A 19760-nucleotide genomic window follows, 5' to 3' on the forward strand; every position below is an offset into this window, starting at 1 on the left:
TGGAACACTCGTAACTTTAATTTTAAGTTTTCGAATAATTATTATCACCATTATCTTAAGTATAATATTACCTGACGTTTCGAAAGAGCTTGTAAACTAAGACTATTTGAAATAAATGAATTTTGATTAATTGATTGATTGATGTGAGTTGTAACAATCTCCGTCGTACGAGTATTGCTTCACTAAATCAAAAGGCGCAATTTATTTAGAGGTACATACGACTACGAGTACCTACGTACGTTATGCATGTTTTTTTTTCAAAAAATTATACTACACCTTCATGAATGAACACAGAAAATTGTTTATATTTGCTCTCATTTTAAGATTTCAAGTTTAACTAATCGTTTCAACAATTAAAAGTTAATGACAATGCAGCCTGGGTTTTTCCTTCTATGTGTGTGCAGTGACATACTCGTAATATTGTCTTGATAAAGTGTAGTAGCCAGACTTTCTTCATTTTATACCTGCTAAAAGTTTGTCGGCCTATGCTTCTACCATAGGTACGAGTAAGTGCGTTAGGCAACTATGTACCTAATTTGGGTCATTACTTGGTTATTTTGGGACATGATGGTTTCCAGGTAACCAATTTTAAAGGAGCTGATAATTGTTCGAATCTGACTGAATACTTCATCATTAATCATCATATTATACAGCAGAAAATAATATAAGAAAATCATGTCATACTTTCAAGCCTGCTACATCTCAAAGCTTTACTTTTAGTCGGCGTGTAATGTTTATCAACAAAGAAATTAAAAATGAGATATCTTATTAGAGATAAAATGAGATTAATCGCTAGTTATTTCACACCTAATAATAATTATAGTTAACTTATTCTTAAATTAATGAAAATAAACTTGATTAAACAAACAATAGGTAGGTACATAAATTAAAATAAATAACTTATGAAATGACATGCGTTTTCTACCTTCATTTCTAAATTGTTTGTTAGTAAACAGTATCTACAGAAGTCCTACAAGAAGTACAATGTTTTCTAGTAATTTTGACTAAAATTATGATTTTTTTGAGAGGGGTTAGGCCAATAGTCCACCACGCTGACCCAATGCGGATTAGCAGACTTCACGTGAAACACTGACAGACAGACAGACAGACAGACAGACAAAAAATAAAAAAAAGTATTTTAGGCTTCAATATCGATTATATAATGCCCCCCCCCCCCCAAACAAAAAAAATTCAAAATATCTTCAATGTACACAGAGATGGAGCTGCTACAGTTTTATTTTATGTAAATACTCGTATAGATTGTTATCGATACATTAAAAATCAAAGGCAGTTAAGTCTATTCATCGAACGATGTCAAATGAATGCTCGAGCTAGCGCACTGCGTGAGCATCATGAGATAAATCCGCTTGTTTTCCTTATCAAGATTACACTAGTGATAAAAATATCTCGGTGAAAACCACACAAGTGAACGAGCTATTCGTCAATCGTCACGTGGTAGAGCTGCAAACAGACCGGACAAAATGTTGGCTAAAATATTCACCACAGTTAAATATACATTGGTTACAGTTAACTTTCTATTCGTGGTAAGTGCAGTGGAAATGTGTATGCTGTGGAAACTCGATCAACCGGACCCAGTTTGGTTTGGACTTTCATCGATAATACATATAGAAATGTTGAAGTGTCTGTCTGTGATATGTAATATACAAAATAACTGTGTTTTCTCAAGTGCTTTTAGTTTAGTTATCGTGTAAATACAAATACCGAAAGATTTTTTTTTTAATTTTTGTCTGTGTGTTTGTCCGGGCTAATCTCGGGAACTTCTGAACCGATTTTAAAAACACTGTCACTGGAAGATAGAGGAGGTTATTTGTGCAACATATAGACTACTTTTATGACGAAAAATCCATGGTTCCAGCGGGATTTCGGAAAAACTGTAATTCACGCATATATGCATTCGCAGGCGTTCAGATAATTGAATGCATGATGACATACAATTTTTTATCAGTGACTCTAACTTGTGTTTCTTAACTATAGTGACATCTAAAACCCAAGTTAGAAACGACCTTCACCCACCTGGAATTTTTTAGATTTCTTTTTTTTCTTTCTTTGATTGATTTAGATTTGATTTAGATTTGTTTTTTTAACATTCGAGTTCCTACGTTTTAAAGATATAAAATACTTTTCATCCATTATACAGAATATGGGTGAAGGTTTCCGATTAACATGCTCTACAAGTTTAAAATGTTCTCTTAGCTTATTAACCCGCCAATACTCATTGGAGCAGTGTGATGGGTCTTAAAGTCCAGCCGCTCAGAGATTACGTTTCTGACAGGTCGTGATCAAAAGGGACAAACATATTCAATTACAATTGCCTCGTTATAAAGATGAGAAGAGTTTGTCAATTTCGATCACGATTATATTACACTACTAGCTGACGCCTGTGACTTCGTCCGCGTGAAATTTAGTTTTTCACAAATCCCTCGGGAACCATGGATTTCATGGAATCCGGGATGACAATTAGCCGATGCGTTAATCCAGAGTAAAATCAATTTTCTTTCCAAATTTCAGTTAAATCGGTTCAGTAGTTGCGCCGTTAAAGAGTAACAAACATCCATACAATCCTTCGCGTTTATAATATTAGTAGGAAATAGGATGGCTTGAATAACCCGATACTAAATATGTTTCAGATAACAGGCATTATTATATTGTCTGTGGGTAGCTCAGTGCAGTCAGCTTACAACGGGTACCATGCTTTCCTATCAGAGAGGTTCTTCTCGCTGCCCGCCTTCTGCATCGCCACCGGCGTCATCATATTCCTGATCGCCTTCGCCGGGTTCTATGGTGCATTTATGGAGAACTATTACGTTATTATGGCGGTAAGTTTGCTAGAGTTACCTCTTGATCACGTGGGTTTTTAAGGTGCATTTATGAAGAGTAAAATAAAGTTTACTCTTTCATAAATTCACCATAGAATATAGCGACCACAACTTTCTGACAAAGTCAAAGATACAAAATGGAACGAACGAATATGGCCTGCAGCCATGTGGTTTGTCGACTCTTTTTCTACAGTGGAGATGTGATCTACAGCGGAGTGACAGTTCCGATCGACTATTTGATCACGTGACTTGTCGATAGTGAATTTCATTCCCATACATTTTTTAGTTTTCGAAGCGTTACCGTTTGTAGAAAGAGAATCGACGTACCCAATGCTAAGGCCCCTAATCTCTCCTATCTGGTATGTAGTTCCATGACGATAATCTGGTGAAAGCTGAATAAGAAAAATAATAACAAAATACTTGGATCGTACCCACGAGATTACCCCCATGCAATATAATGTTCAACTGTTACTGTACTAATACTCGTTGCACAATCAACGCCAAGTTAACCAAGTCAAAGAGATCAAGAAAACAGACTTTAGAAGGACATTACAAGGTACCTTGCGTATAAAAAGGTTAAGTAACCCAAAATTGTTTGAAACGCTTTGAAACGCATGGTATTATCTATACTATTAGTAAGTTTATATCGTCTAGTGTTATTTAAATACATTTAGCTGGTCCGTAGCTAAAAGCATTCGTCCAAACTGTAACATGTACGGAATTAGACGGTACTAATAACCCTTTATTGTTCAGACGTTGTGGCCTATTTTCGCAACGGAATGCTAGATTGATGCCTAAACTAAATGCTTTAGCTTTATGAAACGTAGAATCTTAAATTTTGGCAATGGTCTGGTACAGTAGCAAAAAGAATATTTAACGAAAGAAACAAAAGATTATTTCAAAAGTTGTGCCACACATCACAATACTTCACTATTGTCTGATGTTGAACCACTTGAGTAAGTCAAGATCAAAACTCAATCAGTTTTTTTTTTTTTATTCTTTACAAGTTAGCCCTTGACTACAATCACACCTGATGGTAAGTGATGATGCAGTCTAAGATGGAAGCGGGCTAACTTGTTAGGAGGAGGATGAAAATCCACACCCCTTTCGGTTTCTACACGACATCGTACCGGAACGCTAAATCGCTTGGCGGTACGTCTTTGTCGGTCATCAGTAGAAGCATCAAACACCACTGTGTCATATTTGGAACAACCTTGAAATAAGAAGAGCCTAAGAATCAGCTCTGCATTGTGCCGCATGATTCAAAGCAATTGCTGGAGCATCATCATCATCATCATTAACAACCTTTATTTGGCTTACGGTTGAGCACGAGTCTCCTCTCGGGATTAGAGGGGTTAGGCCTTAATCCACTTAACGCAATGCGGCACCGTTTGAAATACCGTTTGAGATACCTTTTGAGTTTTTAACGGCCTCCGTGGCGCAGTGGCATGCGCGGTGGATTTATAAAACGGAGGTCCTGGGTTCGATCCCCGGCTGGGCAGGTTGAGATTTTCTCAATTAGTCCAGGTCTGGCTGGTGGAAGGCTTCGGCCGTGGCTAGTTACCACCCTACCGGCAGAGACGTATCGCCGACGACGTATTAGTGATTTAGCGTTCCGGTACGATGACGTGTAGAAACCGAAAGGGATGTGGATTTTCATCCTCCTCCTAACAAGTTAGCCCGTTTCCATCTTAGACTGTATCATCACTTACCATCAGGTGAGATTGTAGTCAAGGGCTAACTTGTAAAGAATAAAAAAAAAGACGTGATATTCTTAAAATGCGAACACATAACTGAAAAGTTGGAGGTGCATGCACCGGATCGGATTCGAACCTACACCCTCCGAATCGAAGGCAGAGGTCATCTCTAGGCTCTAATCTCGAGATTCGCTACAGTAATACATAATTCTGTTCCAGTTTGTGGCGTCCATGCTGCTGATGTTCATCTTCCAGCTGTCAGCATGCATCGGTGGATACGTGCTGCGCGGCAATGCTGTGGCGCTGGTGCAGAAGCAGCTGCTCAACACCATGGTGTTGTACGACCCCCACAAGAACCTCGCCGTCACCACGCTGTGGGACGAAGTGCAGAGAGATGTAATGTTTGCATTGCATTCAATGATATTTTATAATAGAGATAGCTGACGCCGCGCGGTTTCACCCGCGTGGAATACGGGGATAATATATGGCTATCTAACACTGAAATAATTTTTCAAATCGGACCAGTAGTTCCTGAGATTAGTGCGTTCAATCAAACAAACAAACAAACTCTTCAGCTTTATAATATTAGTATAGATGGGGTACTAGCGTATCAAAACTGAGGCGGATAAATGTGGAAAATTGACTTGATTTCATTTAGTCGCTTATTAAACAACGCACGTTATTTAAACAAATAATACCTAAGATATCGTCTACAATGTCGAGTTGTGTGTTCAGGAAGTGTAAAAACTATATAGATAAATACGAGTATATAATGAAATGGAGTCGCTAAATTCGGATCACTTGTTGCGGTGATTTTGTAGGGACGTAAACTATTTAAAGTATAAAACTATCATTGGTTACATTCATTTGTAATAGGGAAGTTGACTCATATAAAATTTAATATAAACAATATTAATTTCACATAGTACATAGAATAAGGATCCGAAAAATCGATATTTATTAATAAAAGTTAGGGATTTCATTCAAAAGATTTTTTCAAATTTTCTAAACGTCAAATAACGCTGTCGTCCATTTTGTGACGTCACAATGTTACTTGATGTACTAAACGTCAAACTAATTGTCAGCTATTATTTTTGTCAAGCGCTCCGTTTGTAAGGGATTCGTTACAGTGACGTCATGAAACAGTTGAAATACAGACCATCATGGCCGACAGGCGTTTTGGCTCGTATAGGTATAAACATATTTAAAAACTTTTCATGTAGATAATTACGTCTCAGTAATCAGTAGAACGATGAAGTATTCAAGACCATTTAAAAAAAAAGTGTCAGCTAGCATATTGTCTATGCCACGCTTTCGCCCGCTAAGATCCTATTCCTAGAGCTAAAAAGTCGGGATAAAAAGGTAGTTAGAGTTAACCTGCTTCAGTCTTAGTCTGCATCGGCAATTAACATCAGAGCCTGTAGTCATGTGGCACGTAAATTCTTTTTCTACAAACGCTGACGCTTCGGAAACTAGCAAAATGTATTTAAATGACATTTGCTATCGACCAAGGTATAATACCATATGGTCACGTGACTAAGTTGTCGATCGGATCTGTCATTATCCTGGTGAGATCGCAGTCAAGACCTTAAACTTGCCAACCCGCATTAGAGCAGCGTAGTGGGTTTAAACTCCTTATTCCCTCACTTATAAAAGGAAGCCTGGCCAGGTTGTGAACCGCAAAATAAGCTGATTACAAGGATATTTATGAGCTTTTTGGTTAGCTTTGACCGTGGCTAGTTACCACCCTACCGGAAAAGACGTACCGCCAAGCGATTTAGCGTTCCGGTACGATGCCGTGTAGAATCGGAAAGGCGTGTCGATTTTCATTCTTCTCTTAACAAGTTAACCCACTTCCATCTTAGATTGCATCATCACTTACCATCAGGTGAGATTGTAGTCAAGGTCTAACTTGTAGGGAATAAAAAAAAAGTACCGTAGCGGATTATTAAAATATCCTACCTATGAGTTACCTGATGAGAGTTAAATGACACGAATATCAGAAATGACTTGAGAAACTTTATATTTCAATTTTCCAGTTCTCATGTTGCGGCGTGGTTGGCCCCAGCGACTGGTTGACCCCGCTGGGAACCAACCAATCCGGGGGCGTCCCCGTGAGCTGCTGCGAGCACCGGTGGGGTACGATCACCACCTTCACGTGCAACACCACTGATGCCTTCTCGCAAGGGTGTGGGGACGCCTTCGGTGGCTGGGTGCAGAAACACGTGGGTGCTATTGGCATATCGGGGATCGTTCTGGTGTTGATGCAGGTAAGCTGCCAGCTGCCATGGTTGCTCAGAACAATTACAGAAGGACCTGTATCGCACTCATAGTCACGAACAAAATTGTCTGTCATTTTCTGAAGAAAACGAGCTTAGATTTGGTATATATCTTATACTAAACTAGAAGTTTTTGCCTGTTTTTTACACAATTAAATTACACAAAAAGGTATTTTTACGGAGCTCTTTAACCAACGAACACGATTACAACTATTTAACATCGATACTATAGAGACAGTTTCTATAATCGCATTAGATCGTTGATCATATACTTTGACAGAAAAGTAACGTCTAGCGAGGCAGGTCCTATACAATAATTGGTCTGAGCATGGTTGTCCCAGATGGGACTTTCTCTAGTCTTTTGAAAGCGAGTAGTTATAAGTCTAATTTTGGTCTTGGTTTTTTGGTGACTTTTTATCCCCATTTTGGTTTGCAAAACACTCGTCCCAAGCTATGCATAATATAAATTGAAATGTGGTTTAGTAGTTTGTCCGTGTGAATAGTATGTTGTTTTATGACTTCCTCTATCTTTCAGTGAAAGAACCCATTAAAATCGGTCCAGCCGCTACAGAAATTGCCTTGGTCAAACTGACAGACAGAAAAATTTAAAAAACTTACTTATGTAAATAACTATAAGTAGGTACTTGTGAAAACTTAACTGTTATAAAACACCAGACAGATGATTCAATTTTAGTTATGTTTTGATGTACCTATTAATGAGTAAACTAAGATTAATGGTTTTTTTTTCAGGCTCTGGCAGTTGCAGGCGCGGTCTGGTTAGCGAATATAACGAGGCAAGAGCGGGAGTTCCCTTAATACTCGTATTTTATTTTATTTAATTAAATTAATTTATTTCTGTTAATTATAAAATAAACGTGTTATGAAGTAACATGTCACTTTAATTATTTAATTATCGTACAATATTGAAGGTGTAAGAGCCGTGATAGCCCAGTGGATATGACCTCTGCCTCCGATTCCGGAGGGTGTGGTTTCGAATCCGATCCGGGGCATGCACCTCCAATTTGTGTACCTACATTTGAAGAAATTAAATATAACATGTCTCGAACGCTGAAGGAAAAACATCGTGAGGAAACCTGCGTATCAGGGAATTTTCTTAATTCTGTGCGTGTGTGAAGTCTGCCAATCCGCATTGGGCCAGCGTGGTGGACTATTGGCCTAACTGCGTAACCCCTCTCATTCTGAGAGGACCCGAATATGGGTTGATAATGAATGATGATGATTAAAGGTGTGTGAAAAATTATTTGCAAAGTATTATTAATGTATGATCTAGGTATTTTTAATTCAAATCCATTCGTGGATATCGGTCCTCATATTTTGCACACACAATTATTTTCCTGCACCAGGTTTTTTTATTAAGTGCTATTTACTGTCATTTTTTTGATTGAGGAACGAGATTGATGTTCTTCTCAAGTAAGTTGTTATGTTTCATGAAGTCCTGGTACTTGATCCGGCTGACTGTAGGTAGTCCGGTCCTTAATCTGATTTTCTGGTATATCCGGAAGTTGTTATTACAGGATTCATGTAGGATGGTGCGGGTGACAGTTCGTTTCACTCTTGAAAGTTTGCCGCAATTCACTATAATAGTATCTTTTTTTTTTTATTCTTTACAAGTTAGCCCTTGACTACAATCTCACCTGATGGTAAGTGATGATGCAGTCTAAGATGAAAGCGGGCTAACTTGTTAGGAGGAGGATGAAAATCCACACTCCTTTCGGTTTCTACACGGCATCGTACCGGAACGCTTGGCGGTACGTCTTTGCCGGCAGGGTGGTAACTAGCCACGGCCGAAGCCTCCCACCAGCCAGACCTGGACAAATTAAGAAAATCTCAATCTACCCAGCCGGGGATCGAACTCAGGACCTCCGTCTTGTAAATCCACCGCGCATACCACTGCGCCACGGAGGCCGTCAAATCAATCAATCAATCAATCAATCGTCAATCTACGTATTACGTACACGCGACTGTCACCGTACCCATGCTATCTGAAAAATTTTATGCTTTAGTTGTTACCTTTTTAGTGAATCTAAGACTTATATGGGAATAAACGAATTATAATAGGTACCTAAACAAAACACTCTGCTAAACTGCTAAATATAAGTACATATCTACCTACTGTTGAAACATACCTACGCATAGAGGCGAATAGAGAATCATTACTTATTCCTTATCTACCTTGTTGTAGTTGTAAGTTTTGTTCAAAAACATTTTTAATATAAAATACTATTTTCAAATAAGCCGCATAGGCTTCGTGTGCTCGTAAATTTCGTGTAAATGTCGTGGTGACGTCATAAATTCAAGGTCAAGCCATGAACAGTGAACTAATGTAACGTGACGGTGTATTTACCATCGCACTTCCATACGCTCACTAATTGGCTAAAGAAAAATCGAGTTATTTTCATTCCACTACAGTCGTAGAAGTGAGGTCGATCCATGCGGTAGCTAATCTGTAATAGCACGCTAATAAGCTTAGTTTTCAAATCGATTCAAAATATATGTAGTTATTTAAACCATAACATATAAAACCACTGAATTTGCACATACTAATTCAGAGCTCATACTGATTTTGTTTTGTAATTGTCTAGATACCATCAGTTTACAAGATGGCGTAGTGTTGGTTTCAATAGATGGCGTTGTTGTCGAGATTGGTGTACATAGTGTATCTGTAGTCTACGTGACGTCAGATCCCGACAATTTCTTTTTATGAAGTTTTAGTAACTTTTCTACTATTGTAAGATAATATTGTGTAATATATTACTTAGTATTATATTCATCATCTGAAAATATAGTCCTCAGGGACCTTATTCGATTTCTCTTCTCGAACCTAGGCACTTTAACTTTAAGTTTTCGACTTTACTTACCACCATTATTAATCATGACATAACTTGACGTTTCAAAACTGCTTGTAAACTGAGCCTAATTGATATAAATAAATTTTTAATTTATTAATTTTTTTTAAATTTTATTGTTTCGACATTTCGTACCCAGTGGGCCTAATAATCTTATCACAGAATTGTTTCGTATAGAAAGAGTTTGTGGCTGTATAAATAAAATAATTTAAACAGTCTATAGAACTTGTATTTGTTCATGGTGATTTAAGTCAGCTCAAGTAAAAAAAAACCTAAATATCGATCGCCATCTACTGGATCCAATTGTAAATCTATACTATGTCATACACCAAAAAATTCCATCAATATCATTCCAGCCATTCTGAAATTACGCACGTACCTACATAAGCTCGATTATCTATTTATACATTTTTCCATTTATTAATTTACGAGTATATGTTTTCCCTAAAACAACATACGTCATTTTCGCCTAATACATTACTCGATTCTGTTAACAGTGCATACCAAAGATAAGTGTTTAAAAGTGAATAAGTGGCTCTACCTTATCAATCGTTGATAACGATCTGAAAACCACCGCAGAAGTATTATCGCTTCAGTGTAGTGTTCACTTTCATCGTGAAAAGGTGTTCACTTGCAGTGCAAGTTTAAATTCCCAAAATTATAAAGGTGTTTTAAAATGGCACGGAACAATCTGGAATTGGGCATGCGATGCATAAAGTACATGCTACTTTGTGTCACTGCCATATTTGTGGTAAGCTTCTATTTTAAATTGCGACATATTTTACCTTGTTATCTAAATGTGACGCATATACCTGTGTAGATTACAATAAACTGTATAGGTACATAAATACTGAGTAGGTATATTGATACATTTTTTTATGTAAGGCATGTTAAGGTAAGGCTACACCTGCGCTGTTTGCGTCCACCGTGACGTCTATGCGTCCTGAATAAGACCGGTCACAAGAAACCTCAGTGTACGCATGTTAGATGCGTTTATATAGTCTACTTTCAGCGTTACTATAAAATTATAGTATAAATAATAATAAATAAATAAATATACTTAAACAATACACATCAGTATCTAGCCCCAAAGTAAGCATACAGAGTAGCTTGTGTTATGGGTGCTAAGATAGTTGATATTATAATATTAATATACAATTATATATTACATATAAATACTTATATAATGTATAAATACACACAGACACTGGAAAACACTCATGCTCATCACACAAATATTTTCCAGTTGTGGGAATCGAACACACGGCCGTGGATGCAGAAAGCAAGCCACTGCGCCACGCGGCCGTCAAAGTAGTAGTTCTTATTGTGAGCTAGGTTATTGGTCTTTGCACATTATATACCTACAAACATTTTTCGTGGCAACTTTAGGGAAACACCAATGTAAGTTGAAGTACAAAATGTCCTTTGTCTAATTGGTCACACTTCAATAGGTAAACTAATAGGCTTCTACGCGTCAAATCACGGTACTTCTATACCAATAGGCCTTGTTATCTATCTGTTACAGCGTATCGATGCATTTCGCTTGTGTAGATTACAATATCGTATACATACTCGTATGTATAATACTGGGTACTTAACTTAGGTACTTTTCTGTATAATAACTATTTCAACAACCTTTCAGGTAAACCAATGATTATTTTATATTATAGATATGTTACGTGCCTACCAAATCACTGTAAAAAATTATCCGAATTTTCCGACTCCACCGAGCGCACACACAACTTTGTGTTTACTTACATTATATATTTATGTATATATAATTTTAACACTTCCTAAACACACAACTCGACATTGAATACAATGTTTAGGTTTAGTTAGTTTAGTGGTTTAATAAGCGTCTAAATGAAATTAAGACAATTATGCACATTTGTCCGTCTCAGTTTAGATGCACTAGTGCCCTGTCTTTAGTATAAAATATCCTTGAATGTATACTCGCAAGTATTGTACTGCGTACTTAACTTTTCTGTGTATTAAGTATTTCGTCAACCTTTCTGGTACACCGTATATGGATCATTGGCCTTATAAGTTTCAAACTGGATTTTAGTGTACCTACTATGTTAACGTATTCGATAAATGGAGTGTTGATATTAAACTGATAAGCACTAATAAATTAAGTGGTTAGTAATAAATGTATTAGTCAAGAAATTTCGTTTTTTTAATTGAAATACATAATTATATTTATTTATGTCGTGAAAAATAAATTATTGTCACACGATAATAGAATAATAATGTGCCCTAAAATATAAATTTGCCCTAACCATTCATACTTTATAACAGATGTTTTGACGCAGGACGCTAAATCTCAAAGTGGACGCAAATACTTCGAGTCGGTGTGGCATTTGCCTAATTGAGGAAAATGCATTTCTAAATAAATATTTAAATATGCTTTTTTCTTGTTATTACATTATCTGAAGGTTACAATACAATTTAGCGACCTCTATTGTCGAGATAAACATTGTATTTACTGGTAACTAACAGGTAGATATTACCTATTGTTAAGAATGCGTTAATTGAGTTACGATACTTTATTGGCATTGTTTTGCAATTTTTCCTAAGATTTTCATGCTGTGTTTTTAACTTAAGATAGTTTTAACGTAGATTCCTTTACCGATGAATGACAATTTTAATTTTCAAAATTGGGTCTAATTGAATGTCGAAAGGAAAATAAAGCCTATTATTTTCCTTTCGACAAAACCGTACCACGAATTTATTGAGGGTCCAGGTAAGAAGCCAGGATTTATCATTAGTGCTACCTCATGTAGAATATATAAATGTGTAGTTTAACCAAAGAAATTATGCTATGGAATACAATTTTTATATAACTAAGTGAAGCAGCAATGTTGAACATCTCAAAGATAAATAACTCTCGCTTATATGGTAATTAACATGAAACTATTAATTCGTTGTATTTACAGTTCCAAATATAGATCTACAGACTGACTAATACAGTGAACAAAATGTCTTTATTCATTAATCTATGACGTCATTGATATGACTTCTTTTTCCTATTTGATAAATGGACCATGTTCTGATAATAATGATAAGCGTTGACAAGTTTAGTGGTTACTAATACTTTTGTTAAAGTGTTTAAATCGCAACTTTTACCTGATCCCAAGATGTGCAAAACCCTGACCCAATGTATAAAAGTATATACTATTTGTTTCTGCCTGCCTTCCTCATCTTTCCTCTTATGATACTTATGATATAGATATCATGCTTATGTGTTTGAGTACAAAACATTTTGGAGCCCATTCCATAAATATAAAATGTTCAAGTCAGTCGTTCATAGAAGATTTGTCATTTGGAGAGAAACTAGCCGATTTGTCAAGTACTTAATCTTCAACAAAGCAGCTCACTGCTAACTACAGCTACAAACAGCTGTTATGCGCCCATTAACTTGACATTTAGCCTCTTGTGTCTTTAATGTCAAGAGTCAAGACTCAAGAGCCATAACTGAGAACTAAGAACCATACATTTTGCAACTTTGTAAGCTTCCCATTTCTTTGGGATACGCCCAAATATTTTGAATACTGAAAACTTTTGGAATACATACTTTTCAAATATTAACTACCCACCTCACCCTTAACTGATGTGCTGGTTGAGTATTTCTGAAGTATTTTTTTTTGGTTGGTCTAACCGTACCTACCCACCAATATCGAGGGTTCATATTTGGTGGAGGTATTCTACAGCATGAAAGGTTCTTCTAATGCTTATCTGATGAGCTAAAGTAAATCCTGAAATCCCTCTTCGGCTCCCCAGTTACTTGGCAGTAGGAATAATGGTGGATTAGCTCATGCAGGTCTCCTGAAAGAGCTTTAATTTAACTTGATTCAAGACTTTTAATAAACATAGTAAAGTTGCCATCGTGTTAATAAAAGGAGGTCCCTCACACAAAACCTTTACACGTACATTGAATTCATTCGGCCTCTGTTTACTTTTATAAAATAGACATACAGCAATACACAAGAGCTGGACAAGGGTGAATAAAATCGATACCAACACGTAAGGTAAGGTTAACCACAGGCGCGTGTCCTTGTGCGGCGGTCGCCAAGGTCGTGGACACTTGGCACAAGCTATTAGCGTGTTGCCTTTATGATCGAAGCCACAGTAAGTGGCAGAATATAGCCTGACTATTTAAGACTATGGAAATTAACAACTACGCCATAGGAGCCACTTGTGAAAGGAATACGTCGTCATTTTGGACATGTATCCTATAAAATTAATTTACTATTTTTGGTTACAAGCAAAATTTCTAAGATGTTTTAGTAAACAATACGCTGATTTTTATTTTTTACAAGTTTTTATTAGTTAGTTAGTTAAGTTAACTACAATCTCACCTGATGGTAAGTGATGATGCGATCTAACATGGAAGCGGGCTAACTTGTTAGGAGGAGGATGAAAATCCACACCCCTTTTCGGTTTCTACACGACATCGTACCGGCCGAAGCCTCCCACCAGCTAGACCTGGACCAATTAAGAAAATCTCAATCAACCCAGGGGATCGAACCCAGGAGCTCCGTTTTGTGAATCCACCGCGCATACCACTGCGCCACGGAGGCCGTCGATCGAAGCCACAGTAAGTGGCAGAATATAGCTTGTTTGTTTAAGACTATGGAAATTAAAAACTACGCCATAGGAGCCACTTGTGAAAGGAATACGTCGTCATTTTGGACATGTATCCTATTAAATTAATGTACTATCGTTGCAATGGTTACAAGAAAAATTTCCAAGATGTTTTACTAAACAATACGCTGATTAATATTAATTAGAGACCTAGTCGTTCAAAGAATACGGCGTCTGGCCTCGGACACAATCTTCGGATTTCATTCTCTCTTGTTAGATTATTGTTTTAGCTGTCTGAAACTTTGAGTTTTGTCATGTTTTTATTTTAATCCAGTCCAATCTGTATTTGGCCATGCACTCGCCTAAAAATGTTAATCTTAACTTACTCCACGCAATGACATACATTGTACCACAGAATATAGAACGCTAAAGATAACGCTTTTGTATGCTGACTTCAGGACACATTCAAACAATCTGTTGTCCCTGAAGAAAAGGGTCACGCATATGGTTACACTTTACTCCAGTTTCTAAACATCTCTAACAGCACTTAATTACTTCTAATTCCAGTTAACATCAGCCTTGATCATCTCAGTGGGCACAACGATATACGCGATCTACTACGATGTGTCGTTCTTCCTGGACTCGCAGCTGTTCTCGCCGGCCACCTTCATTATCGTCATCGGCATCATCATGCTGTTCGTGTCGCTGTTTGGCTGCATCGGTGCCTTGAAGGAGAGCACCTGCTTGGTCAACATTGTAAGTGAAATGTAAAAGCTCATTTTAAACTAAAAATAAATCTTTTGGAAAGAATTTCCGAAATAAAGGAGATATAAGCGAATGAGAATAAGAATAAGGATAAAAATAAAACACAAATATAATATACAGAAGTTCGCAATACAGTGGAAGTGTTGGCATTTTGAAATATCAATAATAATGTAAATATCAGTGGAGTGATGAAATTATTAGTTTTTATACCGTTTGATAAATCTAAAAAAAATCGTTCTAGAAAAACTGCAAGGTTTTAGAAGACACCAATATTTTAAGCATTATAACAGATTAATTATGCCCTTAAACTAAGGACCCCGTATGGGTTCTAAACTAGTCGGTCATACTTCGAACTAATATCACGTGAGTTTTAGCCGTGTTTCATAATCAATTAATATGAATAACACTCACGATAGTTTAAATTCATTATAACAGAGTAGGTAGATCGTTAGGAATCAAAGACCTTATATAAATAACTCCCTACGGATCTCGGTTACGGATTGCGTCCAACGCCGACAAGGCGAGAGATTATGGATTCGACCCCCTCATTGGACTATAATTGTCGTACCTTTTGCTAATAATTTACGACTACCTACGAGTAATTAGAGATGAAAGTCATAATTAGATCATTTCTATCATCAGCCGATGGAAGTTCAGTGCTGGACATAAGCCTCTTGCATGGGCTTCCAAATACTAGTCTTGAGTCGCCAGTGTCTAGTCGTTTCCTGTAGCTCGCTTGATGGCCTCGGTCCAACTAGTTAGATACATTATGGTTAATATTTTCTTTGTAAAAAAGAGAGGTAAATTTAGGTAAATTTTTCAAATGTCTCTTGCTCTAATTTCCAGTTCGCAGTGGTCCTTAGTCTGGTGCTAGTGATGGAGCTATCGGCGGCCATTGCAGCGTACGTACTGCGCGCGCAGGTGGCCGACATGCTGGACCAGAACCTGCGCAACACCTTGCCTTACTACTACACCAACTCTGAAGTGGAGGATGGCTTTGACTTCATTCAGTCCAGGGTAGGTTGTCATGTTTGGCTAATATCTAGAAAACAGCGAAGCAGTAGGTATAGTTAGTTTTCTGAACGAACAGGGAAAATGATTATTGCTTAAAATATAATAAAATTGTGCCGACAGGGAATTGTGGTCAGTTAACATCAAAATAATAAACAAAATACTTTTCAGAGAAGGATAAAGTGCGAGTACCTTATTGTTAATTATGGAACCGTTAAATAAATAGTGACAAATTTACTTTTACTTTGCTATTGTCCGCAAAAAAAGCAACCTCAGGAGACTGACTCAACATTGATATTAACAATTGCGTTATTAGTAGACAAATAAATCAATTGTTCACTATTTATAATGAACTAGCGGACCCGGTCAAGCTTCGCTTTGACTTTTGTGCACTTCTTCCATACTCTTACCTACCCTACTCCAACCCTACACCTATCGTACGTCTACCCTACCCCTACACTATCCCCACTCTACCCCTACCCTACTCCTACCTTACTCCTACCCTACCCCTACCTACTCCAACCCTACTCCTACCCTACCCGTACCCTATAAGTACATATTAAAATTCAAATTATTACGAATCGTTTGTATTGGAGTATATTTTTTTTTTATAATTTTTCACACCGAAAAACCATCCTAGAACTTCAACGAACATTTTAAAAAAAGAATTGGCCAAATTGGTCCAGGCGTTGTTGAGTTATGCGCTTACCAACACATTTTGCGATTCATTTTTATATTATAGATTTCTGCAAAGTAACGTCTAATTCTTTTTGTGACATTTTTTTAATGAGTAACTGACATTTCAGTTGAACTGTTGCGGCGTGGACAGCTACCTGGACTGGGGCGAAGTTCCGTCCAACGGTCACGCCGGCATCGCCGTGTCCAACATCACCGTGCCGTACTCGTGCTGTGCGCAGACCAGCGCTGAGGTGTTGGGCGATACCGAGGTGCAGCAGTGCCTCAAGTTGTACGCCAACGGCTGTCTGCCAAGGATCACGTACCTGATTTACCAGAGCGCGGGGCTTATTGGCGCTGGCGCTTTGACCATCGCTTTCATTCAGGTATTTTATGATCATTATAATCGCTCTATTGTTAATGGCATTCTGAACTTGTGCTGTCACCATAGATTTACGATTCGGTACAAGTAAACAAAATTCTATGACTATCACATATTCTGTGCTAAGCACATTTATATCATCTGTAGTATACTTCCATACATACTTACTATATATCCGAAGTAAGTCTGTCTGTTACCTTCCCAGGGCTCAACCGCTAAATCAATTTGGATGCAACTTAGCATAGAGATAAATTGTAATTTGTAGCAGAATATACAGTCTACTGTTTATCCCGGAAAAGTCCTTTGCTCCCGCGTTTTATGTAAAAAAACAGAGCTTCAAGCTAACGGTATCAAGGGAGTCCACTAGTAAGGAATATCAAAGGTTTTGTGGACCTAATACATGATTTTCTAATACATGACTCGGTGACGATCATAATCAAATGGTATCTAATGATATTTGTAGGTTAGATGCGCTTACTAGGTATCTGTTTAAAAAATCTGAAAAAAAAAACTCCTTCTAATGGTGTAATAGCAATGAATCTTGGCTGAGTAGCAAATATTGGGCGCGAGTTGTTCTTTGAGAGCATATCAATGTATGCCGAGAACAGATGATGAAAATTTAAAAACTCATCATTATCAGCTTATATTTTATGACCCACTGCAGGGTCTGGCCTCTCTTATAATGGAAGAGGAAATTTATATAGTTTACATCGTCCAATGCGGGTTGACAGGCTTGAGGTTATATTGTTAGACTCTGTAACGTGATCTTGTTATGTTTAAATTTCAGATCATAGGCATAGTTTTCTCCTTCTCCCTGGCCGGTGCTATCCGCAAGGCGAAGAATGACCGCGAACGTCGTCGCTGGGAGATCCAGGAACGCATGATCAACGCCTACACCTCCCTCAACCCCGAGAAGGAGCAGAAGCCCGTAGTGTACGTCCCCTTCCAAGGGCAAGCGACTGCGTAAGATTGGCTAGTCAGTCGCCACCTTTAATCTAAGGACGCATTTTCATTGGTCGATTTCCAAAACGCATGCCGTAAGAAGTATTATGTTAGTCGTAATATGAGAACGTGTTATTTCTAAATTGTTTATGCCTATGATTTTTGTTGAATTGCTTATGTAGGTATCTATGGCATTATTTTATCTAAGGAAGCATTTCGATTTTCAGAACGCATGCCAAAAAACGCATATTTTATAGTCGCACTTTAATTGAAAGCTATTTCTAAATTGTATGCCTATTGAACATAGATCACTTACTCGTATGTCACCTTTTTTTTCTGAAAAGCACTTTCATTGGTCGATTTCATATTATTTGATTTCATAAAATATGTCATAAAAAAAGTATTTACATAAACGGGTGTGGGATTTTTTAAATTTTTGCCTAATTTGAATGTCGTTGAATGTCAATGATCGGTGCTTTATGACCAAATCCTTTGACAGTCAACCAGCTAACACATTTTTCGTTGTTTCAATACCTAGAGTCTTTACATGCCACGTATCTCCAGCTCTTGACCAATGAAAACGCTCCCTAACTTTAATTCTTAGGCTATTGATACAAATAAATATTTTAATCCCTCATCACGTACGGCCTTTTACACAGAACAATAATGACGTAGGGTTCTGTGCTTTTTTCTTACGAAATAATAAGTAATTATAGTATCTAGTTATATCTAAGAAAATGTTAAACAGATAAGTATTGTGATAGCGGTCTGTGTTGTGAATAAAGAAATTAATTATATCAGTGTCTAATTTCATTTATTAACTAATGATTCACCCCAACTTCGCACATGTAGTAGAACATATGTATTTAAAGGTAAGCCTAATTTTTTCTCGTATGTCCTAGTAGAACATATGTCTTTAAAGGTAAGCCTAATTTTTTCTCGTATGTCCTAGTAAAACATATGTATTTAAAGGTAAGCCTAATTTTTTCTCGTATGTCCTAGTAGAACATATGTATTTAAAGGTAAGCCTATTTTTTTCTCGTATGTCCTAGTAGAACATATGTATTAAAAGATAAGCCTATTTTTTCTCGTATGTCCTAGTAGAACATATGTATTTAAAGGTAAGCCTAATTTTTTCTCGTATGTCCTAGTAGAACATATGTATTTAAAGGTAAGCCAAATTTTTTCTCGTATGTCCTAGTAGAATATATGTATTTAAAGGTAAGCCTAATTTTTTCTCGTATGTCCTATCTGCCTGCTGCCTTAATTAAAGGCTATAACTAGCAATTTATACGGAGCATGCCAAGAGTAACTTTTCGGATATCCGTCTCAATATTTCGATATTAGCCAATATAGAGAAAATCTTATAATGAATTAGGTGAGTATAATAATAATAAACCTTTCTCTTGTTTACTCTGTCCTTTGGGTTAGGGAAAACCATATGAAAATTCATTTCCTATCAGGTTTTGAGTTTATTACGTTCGGGCGGTAACTTTGAATTAAAATAAATGATAATTTATGTAAGTGTCTATATTACATGACGTTAGAAATTAATCCAACTAACGCCACTTACCTTTAATACAAAATACAAACTTTACTTCATTCAACAAAATATAAATGGATACATTTCGAATCCAAATTTTAATTACAAAGAACAAGTATTTTATATTAATTGTTGTATACTAGTTTCGGACCCATACGGGGCCCTTAGTCATAGGCGG

At 37.0% G+C, this 19760-nt stretch overlaps 2 protein-coding genes across 3 annotated transcripts; both read left to right on the forward strand.

Moving 5' to 3' along the window:
* Positions 1-374: 374 nt before the first annotated feature.
* On the forward strand, positions 375-7698 carry LOC112054105 (CD63 antigen). Its single transcript, XM_024093762.2, has 5 exons — positions 375-1544; positions 2649-2837; positions 4754-4930; positions 6574-6804; positions 7564-7698. Exons 1-5 carry the CDS (start codon positions 1482-1484, stop codon positions 7627-7629), a joined length of 726 nt encoding a protein of 241 aa, XP_023949530.1. The 5' UTR covers positions 375-1481; the 3' UTR covers positions 7630-7698.
* A 1507-nt stretch (positions 7699-9205) lies between these two features.
* On the forward strand, positions 9206-18836 carry LOC112054104 (CD63 antigen). Of its 2 annotated transcripts, XM_024093760.2 has the most exons (6): positions 9206-9280; positions 10178-10431; positions 14832-15020; positions 15876-16046; positions 16847-17101; positions 17885-18836. In XM_024093760.2, the coding sequence occupies exons 2-6, from the start codon at positions 10357-10359 to the stop codon at positions 18062-18064; spliced, it is 870 nt and encodes a 289-aa protein (XP_023949528.1). In that variant the 5' UTR covers positions 9206-9280; positions 10178-10356; the 3' UTR covers positions 18065-18836. The 2 variants fall into 2 exon arrangements, with proteins under 2 accessions (XP_023949528.1, XP_023949529.1); XM_024093761.2 differs by lacking the exon at positions 9206-9280 and having other exon boundaries at positions 9922-10431.
* The last annotated feature ends 924 nt before the right edge of the window (positions 18837-19760 follow it).

This window comes from Bicyclus anynana, chromosome 5 (genome assembly GCF_947172395.1).
Source record: "Bicyclus anynana chromosome 5, ilBicAnyn1.1, whole genome shotgun sequence".
NCBI lineage: Eukaryota > Metazoa > Arthropoda > Insecta > Lepidoptera > Nymphalidae > Bicyclus > Bicyclus anynana.